The sequence below is a fragment of the Chenopodium album genome, chromosome 17 (genome assembly GCF_948465745.1).
Source record: "Chenopodium album chromosome 17, dcCheAlbu1.1, whole genome shotgun sequence".
NCBI classification, from domain to species: Eukaryota; Viridiplantae; Streptophyta; class Magnoliopsida; order Caryophyllales; family Amaranthaceae; genus Chenopodium; species Chenopodium album.
Genome location: NC_137850.1, coordinates 43297082 through 43315563, shown reverse-complemented (window position 1 = coordinate 43315563; position 18482 = coordinate 43297082). Strand labels below are relative to the sequence as shown.

The 18482-nt window shown below is 34.5% G+C and overlaps 2 protein-coding genes across 2 annotated transcripts; both read right to left on the bottom strand.

The window, feature by feature from the left end:
• Positions 1 to 7055: 7055 nt before the first annotated feature.
• LOC145588079 (uncharacterized) lies at positions 7056 to 8713 on the bottom strand. The gene has a single exon (XM_081644727.1). It carries the CDS (start codon positions 8499 to 8501, stop codon positions 7230 to 7232), a length of 1272 nt encoding a protein of 423 aa, XP_081500853.1. The 5' UTR covers positions 8502 to 8713; the 3' UTR covers positions 7056 to 7229.
• A 2722-nt stretch (positions 8714 to 11435) lies between these two features.
• On the bottom strand, positions 11436 to 15794 carry LOC145588078 (uncharacterized). Its single transcript, XM_081644726.1, has 6 exons — positions 15450 to 15794; positions 14685 to 14917; positions 14340 to 14598; positions 12214 to 12393; positions 11962 to 12117; positions 11436 to 11859 (listed from the first exon to the last, which is right to left on the bottom strand). The coding sequence occupies exons 1-6, from the start codon at positions 15477 to 15479 to the stop codon at positions 11686 to 11688; spliced, it is 1032 nt and encodes a 343-aa protein (XP_081500852.1). The 5' UTR covers positions 15480 to 15794; the 3' UTR covers positions 11436 to 11685.
• Positions 15795 to 18482: the final 2688 nt, after the last annotated feature.

Here is an 18482-nt window from a genome sequence, read left to right as displayed (position 1 = left end):
TAGTTAAGGATTTGTTGTCTTCGCCTTAATGAGCTGTTGGTGGTGTGCCAGATACAGTATTTGAGTATTCAAATTGCTATTGTTTTTATCTACAGTGCCCTATCAAGGATCAACCAGGACAACAACAGTGCACACCTACAACTTTAACTCTTTGGAACTGATCGCAGCTTCTGCCCTCCAAACTTGCTGAAAAAAAGGTAGGTTATTGTTTAGCTATGGAGTTTACGTTTCTCAATTATTGCTTTTACATCTTGAATATGTAGCCTTCCTCTAAATTATAATGGTTTTTGTATGTTGCATCCCAAAGATCATTGCTAGTCAAGAACAATATTTTTGCTGTTAATGTGAATATTCCTCGGTTTAAATTGTGGAACACTGGAACTTGTGTTCAACAATGTTAAAAGGGAATTTCAATTGCTTGCATAGCAGATTTGTGAGGGTCAGTATGGTTGCAAGTGCTTGCCCATCGAAAATGTATACACTCCATCTGTTTTCGTGCACCAATATTCCTACTTTAATAGGCGGAAGCATCAATTTATAATACGGAGGGAATATATCTCAAATAATGTTTACAGACAAAATACAAAATTTATTCTTGAACTACCTCAAATAGAAAGCATAAAAAGAAGCGTTGACTATGCCAGTAATCTGCACCTAACATCTAGATTTTCCCATCCGAAAAAAAAAAAGGATCTGATGCCTCATCTAGCCTTCTCTGCTAATCACTCAATGTTTTTGACAGAAAACTGTATGCAGTTTTTTAAATGATTTCATGGATGGTACAAGTCAAAAGTCACCACTCATTTTCAAATTGGTAGTACAGATCTTGCTCAATTAAACGTTATGATCTCTATCTTCTCTAAATCAGTTTATTGTGCAAGGCCTTTGTCCATTTCTTTTTCTTTGCCTTCATAGTACCTATATCGACAGGATCCTTCCAGCTCTAACTTTTTTTTGCTTCTCTAGCTCTTGGCTGCCAAAATCCTCCAAGCTTCTTAAGGCTAACCGGTTTTCCTACGTATTACCTTGTTATTGTTTTTCACAAAAGGGCTTGGCACAATATTAAGGCTATATGAATGGAGTGAAGTTGAGCAAACTAATTTACAGACCATAGGTTAGGTTTAAATTTTTTATGTAACCTCTCTTGGTTGATTGGAATGGATATAGGATTGATTATTCAAATGACTAAATTACCTATATATAAGAAGAAACCCTGTTTCTGGTTTGTTATGAACAACCTCTGACCGTTTAAAAGTTATGAAAATGCAATAGCAGTCAAACGGACCTAAAGTTTCACTGAAGTGTAGATAATGGAGCATGTGCATATTACAGCCTATAATATTCCAACTTCTTATTTTCTCCCCCCCCCCCCCCCCCCCCCCCCCTCCAACCCACTCACACAAACACATGATTTAGTTTTTAAAGACACTTTAGAAATTGGAAAGAAAAGGTAGAGACTTGAAGTAAAAATCTTTTTCGTGTAAGATTTTCTTTGAACTTTTGGGCCTGTGTATTCACTTAGGCTATATTTCTTAAAGAAAACTATAATGTGCATGGATTCGAGTCAATCCATGAAGAGTTGACTGAATTCTACGTATTTGTTGTCTAAACACTTAGCTGTGTATATGTAAAGGGAACTGTAACATATATGAATCTGAATCTTGTAATCTGCCCATTTGTTCCATCCAAATGAGATATAACAAAATTCAATCTTGGCTGGATTAAGGAGAATGGACAGCCTATAAGCTCTGATTTGGGAGCTTCTGAAGCTTCTTTGTACAGATTGCATTAGTAGGAGGCATGTAACCTCGTTTCTTGACCACACAACTTTGCTAGAATCTGTTAGATGCACATTAGTGTTATTCTCCAGTCACCTTTCTGTTATAAGGAGGATTTTAAAAATCTATTTTAACTGATGTCTCTTACAAAACCACTTGTTTATAACCACTGAGACTCATTTTCTTATTTTTCTCTGGCCTGCTATGTAATTTTCTTGTTTTCCCTTACCAGTTTTACCTTATATATTGTTCCTATATGTTTGTAGGCTTCTTCTGCGACATGGTTGCAGTTGTAAGGATTCACTTCCTTGTATCCTTGTTTATTGATGTTCTTATAGTGCATTTGGAGTGCTGAGCTGCACAATCTATATAAAACGATGCTAACTTGGATAATCAAGCTTGCACCTGAACATAATGCTTTGGCATGGTCCTCTGTATCTTGACGTGGGAGATTGAAAAGTAGAAAACGCCAGTTGAGAAAAAATAGGATTTATGCATGTACCCGAGAAGAAATGGCTGCGCTAGAGGTGAGGGTGGCTGATTGGAAGACAATGGAAGTAAAAATGAATTTGCTTGGACCATATGATCAGTGATGTCATTCGTGATCCTACTACAGAGTACGATGCAGTTACACTTCAACTGCAAATTGTTACAGAACGTTAATGTCAACATCACAAGATCCTACGCAAGTAATAATTATTTTTTTTTTGTCCCTGGTTAAAAGTTTTTGCTAGAATAATCCATGATTAGTTGAACATTCTCAGGACTACAATCAGAAATTGTATTTTCTGTATCATAATAATGGTTGTGCACTATATCATGGTAGACAGTTAGCGCCCCTAGATCAAGAATTTGCATCATACATTGGATTTAAATTGTGATACGTGTAACTTCAAACCTAGTTGGGCCTGTCCAATTCACCCTATTGGGTCTGGGCCCTTTACTAGGCCCCCTGTTGAACAATTCGTATTGTATGCCAAGAACACATTTGACTTGCATGTAAATGAATGAAATGGCATCTTTTCTCATGGTATGCTGTTTTTTCTTCTATTTTCTATGTTTTCTTTTGCAGAAAAATAGTGTGATTGTTAAAAGTGTAACATATTTTCCGCCCATCATTGGATGTGGCGCATTAGTCGGGCATGATTATGAAATAACCCACTTGAAGATATGAATAGAATCAGAAATTAGCATCAAGTTTCTAGGAAAGGGAAGCCTAATTATACTATTCATATATGATGACTGACTAATTAACATTTAATTACAGATTAGATGAATGTTAGTAGCAATATAAAGTTGTAAACCTAACTTTTGATGACTTTTTTACGCTATAAAGTTGGCTTGAAAATCTTTGGGGAGTTGCTTTGTTTGTTTTTGATGCGTTTTCTTTTCACAAGTCAAAAGTTTAATTGGAACTAAATTCATTAACTACTTACCAAAGTATGGAATTATAAATTTTTAATTACTCTGAATTATATATTGCACGTGCTGAGTATGTATTATTTCCTTCAACTTGTTACGTGTTTTGTTGGGGTTTCTTTATCATAATACAATGTTTAATGTATGTAGATTAGTACTAATTCCGTTAGGAAATTGATGTCACATACTCGCATATCTTTTAAAAACTATTGTCTGTAATTGACTTTGTCTAAAGATACTTATGGAGTACGAAGAGTGAGTATTGGAGAACATTGTTGAATTGTTGATTAATTTAACAAATGATGGTACTACTTATAACTTTAACGATATGAAAATGACAAGGGTTATATATAAGGATTTAAAATGGAAATATAAGCGTGAATCATCTATTAATATCACCAAATGATGTGTGCGTTTGCAATGCATATATTTCTATATCAATTTCGAAAATGTATCTAATGCTTAGGAATGCAAGTAGATCTGTAAATAATTGGGAAGTGAGATATTGCGAGATTTGTAACGATTATAGGTTGCATTTCAGTATCAATCAGCTAGTTAGTGCTTACTTTGTTAGAGATGTAAAACGCATAAGCAATCGTACTAACTTCTTTTTAAAAAAAATATAATGAACACAAAGTTTTATACTTCTTCCGTTTCTTTTTAGTTGACATGTTTCTTTAATCACGTCTACCAATGCACTTATTCAATCATTAATATCTTTAATTATCGATAACAAAAATTATGAAAAGTTGATATTTTGAAAGTATATAACGTGACGAATCTAACAAGATTTCACATGACTATATTTTTCATTACCTATAAACACGGTCAAAGAGAGGTGTGTGAATAGTCTAAAGTCAAAACGTGTCAACTAAATAAAAATGGAGTTAATATGTGGTTGGTTACACCGTGTGGTGAAAATTACTTATTCAAGGGAAATCTCTAACCAACCGAGTAACCCCTGATCGAGTAACCCCTGAATAAGCAACCCCTCACCGAATAACCATCGACTGAATAACCCTGACCAAATAATTCCTGATTGAGTAACCCTTGACCAAGTAACCCCTAACCAACTGAGTAACCACTAAATAAGTAACCTTGACCACACGGTGTGCTCATTCACACAGAAAACGCAATGTATAATGAAAACAACATTACAATAGAGCACACAAGACAACAACTTACCGATTAAAATTGAGTAATGTAAAACTGTAAAAGTTTATATGCAATCCTTATGGCTACATACATCATTAATTTCATTATTTTATATACTCTGTATTTCTGTAATTGAAATAGTAAAGGTGACAATGATATGAACTGATAAAATTAAATTGAATCTTGCTAACGAACGCCCCCGAGGTGTTGAATAAACATTTAAAATATTACTTAAAATGATATTAATTTGGGAAAGCATGACAAAATCACGCGTCGACCGGTGTAATTAATGTTAATTTTAATTTAATTTTTCTACTTTTAGCTAGCTTATTCATCGCCCCTGGGGCGTTCGTTAGCTTTGCCAATTAAATTAAATAGCAATAAGACAGTATTGTAGAAAAAAAAAAAAAAACACGAGGTTCCATTTGTGGAGCAGATAAATAGTGGATTTATTAAAATAATTAATGTGTTTTCAAGTCGTGGATTTTATATTCAAAGATGACGGCGAAAACGAAAGAAACTACACAAGTGACACAACGACTATGACTACGGGAGTAGTAAAGAGACAAGTGTTATTGCGTATTAATTCATGTTATTTAATGACGATCCAAGACCACGATGCCCACACTGGGAATTTTTTTTTTTTTTTTTTTTTTTTTAATTCATGACGTTATCATTTTTCATTTGATAACACCATGAAAATGACTTCATAGTTTAATACACTCCATAAATTCTTTCTTGAATCTTCAATTCATTCATTTCATGACTCATGAGGACCAATGGGAAACATCCTATCCCTTTCTTCTTTTTGATTTGTATTCCATGATGTTACGGGTCAGATTAGGCCATGTCTCAATCGACGAAGGGTTCATTTCAGATTGGGTCTGCTTAGGTTTTGATCTAAACTGCCTTTTATAGTACTTTAAAAAAAAAATCGGTTTAGGCCGGACTTGATCCGAAAATTATTCTTAGAAACCATGCCCAAACTTGGACATTTTTAAGTTAGATCAATCATGATCAAGTCCATGCTAGACTGATTAGCTAAAACTCATAATGAAACTCGGTTTGTTTTGTATTGACAAAATGAGTCTATAAAAGAACACTCGAGCTCTTTGGTACGTAACTGCTACATCTGTCCATATTTCCAATGTCTCCCATAAAATTCCTCCATGATATACATAGTACTCCATAGTAATTATAGAACACTATATATGATGCCTATTATAAAACATTATTGGAATGCATTGAAGTTGTAGAGCCTCATTCACAGTAAAAAGACAGCATTATTGAAGTTACCATCATAGACTTAACTGGTGATAATTGATGACAAGCGTTCTTAAAAGCAATGAATGAACAAATTCATACAATCAAACTTTTGTTGCATTGACTTATTGTACTGATTGTGTAAACAGCTATTTAGGGATGGCAATCCAGTCCGAATCCGACCCTACTCTGCCCCGATCCGAGGTAAAAAATCCGCTCCGAGTCCGAGAAAAAAGTAATCCGAGTTCGACTCTATTAAAATAATCCGACTCCGAGTCGGAGGAGGGTCGGAGTCGGATCCTAAAAAAAATCCGAGAAAAAAATCCGACTCCGACAAATGTCCGACTTTGACGGATTATCCGACTCCGACTCCAATAGATAGTGAATTTTTGTGTGGGTCATGGTGGCATTGGGTGTGGGTTGTCAAGGCCCAAATAGCCCAACATCTCAAAGTATATTAAATAATGTAAAAGAAACTCGGAGTCGGGTCGGATCGGAGTCGGAGTCGGAGGTCGGATATTGAAGTCGGAGTCGGAGTCGGATTTCGGAGTCGGATGTCGGAGTCGGAGTCGGATGTCGGATTTAACATCCGACTTCTTGTCGGATCGGAGTCGGATTTAGCATAATCCGCTCCGAGTCCGACCCGTTGCCATCCCTACAGCTATTATTACACATTATGGTGGGTGAATTATACCATATACTTCCAACTTTTTACTCCCTTTGCGTAAATTTTTTCCACCTCAAAAACAAAGGGGTCAAAAGAAGAAAGCAAACAAAATGATTACTAAATCTTTTGGGGGTCTAATCTTGGCTTTTTGTTTGAAAAAATCAGGCTTGTTTTTTGCTTTTTTTTTTTTTTTTTTTTTTTTTTTGACATTGATGCACTAGTGCACTACGTTGCAAATTTGCTTGGATTGCGGCCTAGCGGGTGACACCGTCCTGTCTCCAGCTCCCAAACTTCCTGTATAGTTTGCACGTCGTCCTAGTGCATCAATGCAACTTGTACACTGGTACGAATCACTTTGATCTCCTAGGGCCCTAGACATGATACCCCATCGGCCACCTTGAGATTGAGACATGGCGCGGGGCTACTGTGGACCAGGATCGCCCCTGTACTTGACCGAATCAAAGCAAATAAGACAATGTAAGAGCCACTTTGATCGCCACAATGCTAATAATTCCTAATCTTTTAAGATTCTACCCAATTTCTTAAGGGGGTGAATTATTAATAGTGCTTATTAAGGGTATATAGGATATTTCATCTCCTGTTAGTTGTGTAAATTGATTGGTTCATCATATCAAGTCTAAATTCAATGAAATCTGAAATTGAATGTTCAAACCTATCAAGATCATAGTTTTAATTTTGGATAAGCCTTTTAACTGTCTGTCTTTCATATATTCTTGCTTAGAAATGTAATCTATGATTAATCAACATGTAAGTACCAAAAAAAAACTATTTGTATGAATAAATGTAATAAACAACCTTTTGAGTAACAAAGTTGGACTAGAAATTGATTATTTCAAGCCAAAACAACGAACAATTTCGGATGCTATAGATACAAAACAGTATAGCCAAATTACAAATTAATCAAACAAAACATAAAATGAAATAATTCATGAAAGAGTAGTAGAAGAAGAGGAAGGAAAAGTGTAGGAAAATTGAGGAAGAATAGGACTAAAACCCAAGCAAGCCAATAGACCATGTTTGTAAGGAAGACTAGTCTTTTTCTTCATCTCTTCTGAGACAGCTTTATTGGTAGTGTAGTGCATTTCATGAGCAGATGCCGCCTGCCCTCTTCGCTTTGATACTGATCCTGATTCGGAAACAGAACCAGAACCAGAACCAGAAGCCGAGCCTGTGACTGATGATCTGACACTCCATCTCTTGGAAAAGGATTGAGTATCCTTGTAATGCCCTTCTGATGCACTTCTGAAAAGAAACAAGTCTTTTAACCTCCATTTCTTGGAAGAAGTATTAGTACCTCTTCCTAGAAACCTGCTTGAATTGCTGTTTTCGTTCGAATACTGATGTTCTTGTAACTGTTGTTCATGAAGCAGAGCAAATTCAGACACCCTTAAAGGAGACAGTGACCTGCTGATGCCTTTCCTGCTGCTGTTGCTTCCTCTTTTATTCATATTTGTATTTGCAGTCGTAATCAATTTAGCTCTGCCTCTACCTCTGCCTCTATCTTGAACACTGTCATCGTCATTGGCGGCAGCAGTAGCAGCCGCAGAAGAATCCCATTTCTTACTGCTGCGAATAGCAGCCTCAAACGGATCCTCGTCTGACCCCTTTCTCCTATGTTTAGGTGACACATTAAGCGCGTCCTTAAACTTAGACATAGCAGATTTTGGAGATCTAGGAGAATGATTTTCTGAACTGATCTTACTGTCATTACTGATCTGCAGGCTAGGAGGAGGCTTCAGCTTCAACGGCCGAATTTTACCGCCATCAAAAAGCTCATCAGCAGAAGACAAAGAAGGCCTAACCATCATATCCAACTGCCCACTGAAATCAAACTCGAACTCTTCCTTTTCATGTTCCATCACTTGTTCATGCTGCTGATTATCTTCTTTGCTGTAACTTACACCAGTACTTTTCGCAACTCCCGGCTTAAGCTCCCAATCAAAAGGCACAGCCGCGGAATGATCATGCTTCAGTAGCGCGATATCCTCAGCTGAATAATCATCATATACATCAGAAAACATAGATTGATGATTATAAGACCGAGGACTGGTGGGAGCGCTGTAGAAGAAGAAATCGAGCTGAGGCCGAGGGCGGCGAGGGCTAGAAGCAGCACTCATGTATGGAGTTGAGCAGTTGCTGTTCATATGATCAACTGCAGCTGGTAACTTGTTTTCTGCTGTCAAAACTCTCATCTCCATTTTTTCCTTAACCCACACTTTCTTTTGGTTGGTTTTTTTTGCTACTAATATAGAAGTATGTTTTTAAAGTTGAAATATAACACTAAGATTTCATTGTATTTTTTAATTTTCTGCTTTTTAATTTATTTTTTTGGGTTTGATAAATATAGTTGGTGAACTAAAGATAGTATGTTTTTGGGGGCTGATTGATAAAATTGACCAAGAAAAACAGAGGAAGCTAGCTAGAAATGAAGTTTGGTTATATATTTTTTGGCTTTATTTTAGGCCGCCTTTTGTATAAAAGTTGTTAGTTTATTTGATTTTAGACATGCACCATTTTAGTACCTTTCATATATAAATCAATATGATCCACAATTTTTTATATTTTAGTTAAATAATTTATTTATATTCTTTTTTAACTAATCATATTATAATATTGATTTATATGAAGCTGTCATGATTGAGCATAGAAGGATTTGCATGAATTTTCTTAGTTTTGTGTTTTTGTCTTTATATTTGTTTTAAAGTTGTTGGCTAATATGTGGAGTTGTGGACCATTATTACTTATTCACTCATCGTAGTTTATACAAGTATATTTGTAAAGTTTTCCTCAAAAAAAAGTATAATTGTAAAGCTGTAAAGTGTACTCCCTTAACTACTTTAGGTCTTGAGGAAGTGAAAGTAAAATTCTTCCAGTAATTGTAGAATTTTACTTTGGTAAAAAGGCCCAAGTTTTTTTTTTTTTTTTCGATAAGGAGAAAGATCGTGACAATACTTAGGGCCTGTTCTCTTACGCTGAAATTCAGTTCAGTTCAGCTCCGCTCCTAATTTCCTTATCTTATAAAATATTCATTTCAGTTCAGCTGAGTTCAGTCAATGAGAACAAGCCCTTAATCCTCACGGTTTTTTTGTTCCGGTATTTGCAGGTCATACACTTTAAAAGTGACGGTGAAGGGCAAGGGATCCCCATCCTCAAAGTGTCTCTAGTGGGGATTGAATTCCCAACTTCAAAGTTGGAAGGTTTGGTGTGAAAAGGCCTAAGTTAGCATTAGCAATTGTAATATAGTACAAGCTATAAAACATCTACAATGATTATAAAAAAAAAAATACGACATTTACAATGATTATTAATAATGTCATTGGCAGATATAAAAACACAACATTTGAAGAACTTGCGCAATACTCCATAAATATTAGTAGATATAAAATCATAAATAAATGTAAATGTGTTTATTTCCTAAGCCTCCTTCAATCCTCTTCAAATCGATCATACCACCCATAAAACTTAATTTCAAACTTTCTATTCTATAGTAACAAGACTTGGTTTACACATAAAAGCTTGAGAAACACAAGTAACCCCATGGAATTCGATTTTCTTAGATATATTGTCCTCGCTATCATACCACAATAAACACCTCGTTATTGCACACGAATTCTTCAACATCAAAAATTTCGAGTTAGATTCTCTACTGCGTGCCAAGGGAATATATTGTAATAACGGGTTACCATGATTTAAATGCGAAACACTAAATAACTTCACCCAACTCCCTTTATTTCCATACTCCTTCATAACGCACAAATCAACTGATTCTATATTCGTCACCATTAAACTCAAACATTCATCGAGAACCCCTAAAACTGGATCAGTCCTAATACCACACCATTTGTATTCAGGTAATGGTACGTCATCCTCCTCCCATTGCTCACAACGAAGATTAAAACAATGAATTCGAATATTATTATCTTTCAAACTCGAAAACAACCAATGGAGTAAATGATTATTACTATTGACGAGAATACCAGGTTTCGAACCACAAAACCTTCCTAAATCTTCAAGCCTCGTTTTTTGTACCACGTCTCTCCATGAATCAGCCTTCAAACTATAAATCGTAACACATTTAGAATATAGTATAGCAATCTTATAATCCTTGTTCACGTGATCATATCCGAATCCGAATGTAAGGGAGAAAGAATCATAGGGATAAAATATATCATGGTAACTTTGAGTATATGGATTTAATAACCTAAAAATGTGATTAATATCGGTTAAACAAAGTAAGCCATAACACGATCCAACAAAAAATCGTGAACAAGTCGGAGGCAATGGTAGTTTGATGGCGGAAGATTTCGGGGTGTCCGAGTCGAACAAGTAGAGATCATTGTCGAAACCTTTGATGATGAGTAAATTGTGAGAGTGATTGAGTTGAGGGTCTATGAATTTGTAATTAGAAATAACGGTGTTAAATGATTTCGAAACACACTTGAAACGAATAAGAGATTTTGTAGGCAATTTAGGGAGTATTTCTGTGAACATTATGTCCATGGGAATTTTGGTAGCCATGATGGAATTTCTAGGTTTTTTGTTTTTCAATTTTTGTTAGATTGTATAAAATTCTTTAATATTTATAAGGATAAAACTCTAAGATAGAGTAGTCCTAACTCTATGGGAAATTTGTTATGATGAGATAATATTTACAAAGATAAAATAAAATTTCCTATTTTACATTATTCTATATCATAGATTCATACCTATAATTGTAGCAAGAGGAGGTTTTGATCTAAGAGGTCTAATAAGAATATATCAAAATTCCAAAAATAAATAATTTTCAATACCACCACCTCTCCTTCGATAGTCACAAAATTTTTATTTTATTTATTTATTTTTTTTTTTTTTTGGTGTTCTACCTAATTCAGGCTAATTCGGATTCGGGGATCAGTTCTGGACTTCTGGGTGATTAGGTTCTAGTCCCCTCCCAATTGTTGTTGCGGGGTAACAAAACAGCAAATATTATACATTGACCAACTTAAAAAGTCGAATAATTGCATACTTTCTCTTTTGTGCAATAAAATCATTCAAATCATGGGAAGTATTTATTTCATCACACATTAAATGTCTATTGATACAAACACTCTCCTTTCTCACCAGTTACCATCCAATCTAGTCATTTAACCGACCAACACAAACAAAAAGCAGTGAGAACAGCAAGAAGAAACAGAATGCCAAAACTTGTGTTCCATTAAAGTGGATCTACCAAGAGAAAAGAATAAATGAATCATTAAATTAGAGTCAAGCAGCTGCAAATTTCTGATGACCAAATTTTCTGCTACCAAAATTGTCGCCCCCCATGCCGACATTGCAATGAACTATGAAGGGGAAGAAATGAGATTAAAAACTGAAGCTATATACATTTGTAAATGCAGAAGTCTACAATCTATAATCAGCATGTAGGAACCCTTCAAACTCGGTCCCGTTAAGAGTCCTTTGAACATCATCCCAGTTTGCGACCTGTTCTGACAAGGATCCCTTGTGTATCTTCACTTGTCTACTAGTTAGATTAGTTCTAGGGACCCTTAGAAAGTCCTGAACGTCTAATAATTTCTGCAAGGGAAATTGATAAGAAAGAAATATTACTTATGTTTGATTTCAAACATGAACATTGAACCAAAAACCTTTCTGGGGTAATAGTCCTAGAAGACTTACAGTGCGGTTATTCACTACATCCTCATAGTAGAGCAATGTGTGTCTGGTGCTATTAAAGTACTCTAATGCTTTGGCTGCCATCTGTTGGACTTTCTTAAGCTCTGGTATCAAAGTTGTGGCATTTACGTAAGGTTTGTAGCTTGCAAGTATCTCAGCCTGCAACAGATTACCGTGCAATCCAATAAACATCTATCTACAAAAGTTACCAAAGCTGTCTGTGCAAGTGCGAACAGAGGAATTGGAAAACCATACCTCATGGGGAGAGTGGACATGGGATTTATGTGTCCCGTTTAACAGCTTAAAATCACGGTCATATGAATTTGCAAGAATTGATACCATTCGCCGCAAGAGATTTCTTCTGAAGAGAAAAATTACAGAAACGCCTTTTTTGGTGAAATAATCAACTATTTCTTCATGCTGCTGCATTAATCCCTGCATACATATCATGTCCATAAGTTTAAAGGTTTAACAGACAGAAATTTATACAAAAGATTTAAGCAAAGGAAAAGCAGCTGCCTATTTCTTGCCAAAAAAAGTTCTAATATGTACCCAGAAAAATCCAACAACTGCAAAATAAAGCTATATAAAAGTAATCCTTCCCCAGTATGTTTTGATTTGTAGATATTCAAGCAATAAAGCATGTACTGTACAAGGCATGCACAAGAATTTTTCACTAACATCCCAGAAAAATCAACAGCCAAAAAAAAAAGTAGCTTCAGAGAGCGAGTCCAAATGCAGCACGTAAAGCTACCAATCTGGAAATCACAGTCTGCAAAAGTCTACTTCTACACAATTAAGGAAAAGCATCTTCTTAAAAACACTAAATTATCAGCGAAATTATAGACAATAAAGACACAACACTTTGCACAAAACAAAATTTGCCATTCTAGACCTAATGGCAAACATACACTAAGAGATATCCCAATTCTGTCGTCTTCCAGAAGACCATAAGTTTTCCCCACATGAGGCAAGAATTGCATCTGATAATGGAAGAAGTCCAAATCACAAACAATTTTCCATTTGTGGTGACATGTAATACTCCATTTGCTCAGTGCTACCTTACCAATATCAGATTTCTTATAAACAAGTTCCTTAGTGGCTGAAATATTAACAAAAACAGTGAACAGAATGGAGGGTTTCTACTTTCTAGCAATCCCCTTTTCCTTCATCCAATTGGTTTGTTAATAGCTACACAAGCAACAATAACCCTTTAACTGCCAAAATTATATGTATAAATTGACCAAAATATACTTTTTACAGCTCACGGTTCAACTAACAAAAACAAAAGGTTAGCTTGGGTACAGGAAACATTGCAGGGTTTGGCATTTTATACTGTTCACAAAGAAATTCCTGGCAGTCTATTTCTACAAAGCAAAAGTACATTACCATATTTATTGTGGTAAAATAAACCAGTGAGGATTCCTTATCTTTACAAACAATGATGAAATACTCAAACACTCATTAATCATTATTCATCGACAACAACATCAACGGGCACTATGATAAAGTAACATGGAAAAAATGGCCACAGCCTAAAAGGACAGGGGACAGCCCTCCACACCCTTCACCCCCACCCTCCTAATATCCACAATCCACTTAATAGGAAACCAAGGGCAGCAAAACAATCATGGCAAAATGGCAAACCTGCTAACATCCTGATCACTAACAGAGGCAAAAGCTCAGGGATTAAATTTGCAAACTTGTTGCTTCATGACACATTTTAGCAGCTCCCAAAGAAATTGACATAGAGTATTAGTTATATCAAGAATGGGGTTGGATATTAAACGCATGAACTTGCCCATACCATATTTCAATTGTTTGGTTGTAACAATACAGCCTATTCTTGTCATTGCCAGTGGTGGGAACATTAGTAGATAAAGATACAGCCTACACACGTCAATGACAGTGGTGCTAACAGAAATGAACATGATTTCAAGCTGTTACATTGGGGAAGGGGAAAATGTTCCACTAAACAGATTTCCTAAGTAAAAAATCATACTGAAAGAACAAAGAACAAAGCTGGTAGACGACCATATTTGATACTGAAAGTATCCACATCGAATCATCAACATCTAATGATCTAAGCTTCAAGGTGAATATCAATCCAGAATATCAGTCACAATATACAGTTCTAAGTGCAAGATAACCTGTTTTTTTATGACATGAAATGCAAGATAATTAGAAAGTTTTGCTGAAACTTAAATATTTGAGTTATATGCTCTCTTAAATTAACGTCGTTTTTCTCAAAATGATAGATACTTGTATGTAGCAATACAGATAGGTGTAGCAGATTCACATTGCGATGTTCAATTGTCAAATGATCAAGAATTACATCCACTAAACATGAAAACAGCGAGTACTAAATGAAATACACTCACTTGATTTAGCATCCATTTCAAGCCAACTGCAGCAGTACATTCATTTTTAGAAGCACTACTAAACCAATCCAAGTTGTAAAGTTTGTCAAGAGTCTCCACAATAGTCGAAGCATTAGCTCTCCGAACTTTTACAGAGAATATCTCCCCATTTGAGCTCACATTCATGTGACTATTCAGCAAGGTCTCAAACCAACCACTACCTGATCTTTGAGTTGACAATATAGCAAAGTACCGGACCGGATGGCATGCACATTCCGCCCTGATAACAGACTAGCATATAAGTCCGACTGAAAATCGACAACGAATCATTTCTTGCAACAAAAAACACAGAACAATGGTATATACCTGCTATAAGTAACAGGTTTAGGGTAATGCACATAAGGAACCTCCCAATCTTCAAGATCAGGCCTAGGACACGGCCGATCACTCACTTGAACGTTTAAAAACCCGGTAGTAGTAATCGTACTAACACTAAACTGCTTGAGACAGACAAAACAAATGTAGATTCCACATACCATAGCAAACACTAATACAATCAACCTCAACAGCAGTGGAGACTTTTTGGGCACCAAAATCTCCTGTAATTTTAAAAGACACCCAAATGTTACTCATCAAAATCTCCTGTTCTTTTAAAAGATACCCAAATGTTACTCATAAAAACCCAATTAATTTACTTGATTTACCTTCCTACATACTAATTATTACATACTCCGTCTGTCCGGAATTAATTGTCACGTTGATAGACTAAATTGAACTACTAATATAACAACTAAGTCCAAATAAACCCCAGATTTGATTCATAACTAAAGGAAAGTTGAATTCTTTAAAATAAAAACTAAATAAAAGATTTCATGAATCTAATAAAAATGTATAGTACAAACAAAACAAAGATCTGGGTTCTTCAGGTGTGCTGTTTGCATGCCTTAATAATTTTTTTTATATATATTTATTTATGTATAAATGCATGTTTTATTAAAAATACATACTTAAATCACAAAAAAAAACAAATAAAAATAGTCATTTTACAACTAAAATTACAAGATTCAGCAATAAATATAATTTATCAAACCCAAATAAAAACAAGAAAATAATGATAAAAATCAAGCAAACCTTGAAAGAAAGAAGAGAATCATCAGCCATAGTTGTTGAAGAAGATGATGAATGAAGAGGAGAGAGAAAAGCGGTGAAAAAGCACCGCGCATCTCAAAGAAAGCTCAGATTTCTGTCAATTATAATACGATTTATAATTAAAAATTTCTGGGTTTATGGGAAATGTCATTAATTAAGCTCAAGTTCATAAAGAGAGATCTTAGAAATTGTGTAGGAGAGAGAGAGAAAGAGAGAGTGAGAAGAGGAAATCTTAAGCAACAAATTGGTCGGACCAATTCATAATCATAACACTTCTCACGATTTTAAAGCTTTTTTGCTTTTTATTTTTTGGTTCAATTTTCTCTCTCCTAAAACCCCTCTCTTTGATTATGGCTGGAGCGATTATCGAGGTCACACCTCACACCTTCGGTCTACTCACTCCCATTAATGCGACACCGTTTTACTTTTTTTTTTTTCAAATAAAATCATTATGAACATGATAGTACAAGTTAACAAGTATTTTCTGCAAAAAAAAATAAAATAAAATAAAATTGTAAAAAAAATACAAGTATGATATAAAAAAATACAAGTATGAAGTAACTTTAATTCTTTGTTTTTTAACTTGTTTCATGAAATTTAAGTTCGAATTAGATCAGGTCATAAATATTTTCCTAAAAAGAGAAAAAAAAAAACCACAGAAATGATAAGTACATATTAGATTAGAAGAAAATAATAATAAGTTCTAATATACTTTATCGTTTTATATTCCTTTTTTATCGCTAAATAACTTTAATTTTGCAGTGTAAAATTATGAGAAGTATACATTAATAAAATATATACAATATTTACGAATATAACAAGACCCCGCTTGATATATTTGTTCTTTATAGATTATCGTACACATAAGGTTGTCAATTCTGATAAGCAAAAATATGATGAACAAAACAAACCCTAAATCCTTCAAACAAAGAATTTTTTTTTAAACCCAATCAATTTATTTATTTATGCTAATCCTCATTTCGCAATAACTAAAATTATGCATAATCGTGTCAATTATGGTAAGAGGGAGTGATTTTTTTTTTTTTTTTTTTTTTTGAAAGATGGTAAGAGGGAGTGATTTAAACTGTTTAACCTATTAAAAATAGGCTTGATCAGGACAAATTAAACCAGACCAAAAATAGCAGTTTTTTAAGATTTTTTTTCTTTTAGACAAGCCATTTACAACTAGAAATTAATTTTTGGTTGCCCCAAATTCCCAGTAAAAACAAAAAAAAAACACGCCGGCCCAATATGGGTAAATTTCAAGCTAGGTCGGGCTAATTAGGATCAAGTCTAATTTTTAAGTGTCCCCTTTGATGATTTATGTAGATCAACATTGCGATTTTTTTTATTTTATTTTTTTTTAAGGGAAGATAAACATTGCCACTTTGGATACCCTCTTTTTTTTTTTTTTTTTTTTTTGTTTGATGGTAACAAAAATAGTGTATCAATTTTTCTTTTCCTTCATCTTCATTCATTATTTTTATTCAAGTACTCCGTATTTGTTATCTTACGAATAAAGTACAACACTTTTATTGTTTGGGAAATTCCCATTGGTACACCCGTGATTTTGACTTTTCCCATTGATACACTCCAAAATTTTTGCCTTCCCATCGGTACACCCATGGTTTAGTCTTTTTCCCAACCGTGACTAACACCGTTAAAAAGTATTTCATTAAGTTAAAATAATTAAGGAAAAGACTATAATACCCCTTTTAAATATCTAATGTCTCGATTTGTGTGTCGAAAATGGTTCGGTTAAAGTTTTGGAAGTCATGTTAGTCCTTAAGGATCCAAACCTCGAAATTAGCCAAAAAAAATAACGCAAATGTCTCACGTGCGTGTCAAAAAAGTCTCGGTTTGCGTGCTATTATTTTTTTGTGATAGTAATTGTTCGACTAATGTTTTAGGGGTCATTTTGACCCTTTAAGGGTCTAAATCGAACTTGAAATTGTCAAAAAATTAACGAAAATGTCTCGTTTTGCGTGTCATGACAAAACAAAAAAGAAATATCATTGCGTGCAAAATGAGATATTTTTGTTAGTTTTTTGACAATTTCGAGTTCGATTTAGACCCATAAAGGGTCAAAATGACTCCCTAAACCTTAACCGAACAATTATTATCAAAAAAAAGTAATGGCACGCAAATCGAGATATTTTTGACACGCATATGAGACATTTGTGTTTTTTTTTTGCTAATTTCGAGGTTAATTTGGATCCTTAACGACTAGGACTCCCAAAACTTTAACTGAACAATTTTCGACACGCAAATCGAGACATTAGATGTTTAAAAGGGGTATTATAGTCTTTTCCTTAATTATTTTAACTTAATGAAATACTTTTTAACGGTGTTAGTCACGGTTGGGAAAAAGACCAAACCATGGGTGTACCGATGGGAAGGCAAAAATTTTGGAGTGTATCAATGGGAAAAGTCAAAACCACGGGTGTATCAAAGATGTACAAAGATGTACAACACTTTGTTTTCTTCGAGACATTATTGTTTTCTTACAAAGATGTACAACACTTTGTTTACTTCGATCTAATGATGTCACCCTGAAGAAGTTGTTTAGCTTCTAGGATGGGCGAGTTATAAGTCTTATAACATGAAAATAGGAGATACATCTTGAAACCCATACTTATACAGACTAACAAAATATTAATTAATAATATAAAAAGACTATCGTACACCCACTGACCTAGATTATTTTCTCATTTAGTAATTGAGTAAAAATATTTGCTCATTTATTAAATGGCAAATACAAGTTTATCTGTCAGATAAACGAAATTTGTTAATCTGATGGCATTTTTGTAAATATATTGAAAAAGCATGGTCTTTTATTTAGTATATTTGGTGAGCTGTCCAATTACTGTTTGCAACTTGCATTTACTGTTGGTGAGAAAATTACACATGTATCCGTCCACTGGTACTTGAAAAGACAATAATACCCCCAAACAAACAAATTTTGTTTATCTGGAAAATTAACTAGGCACAACTCTTTATTAAATGAGTAAAAAT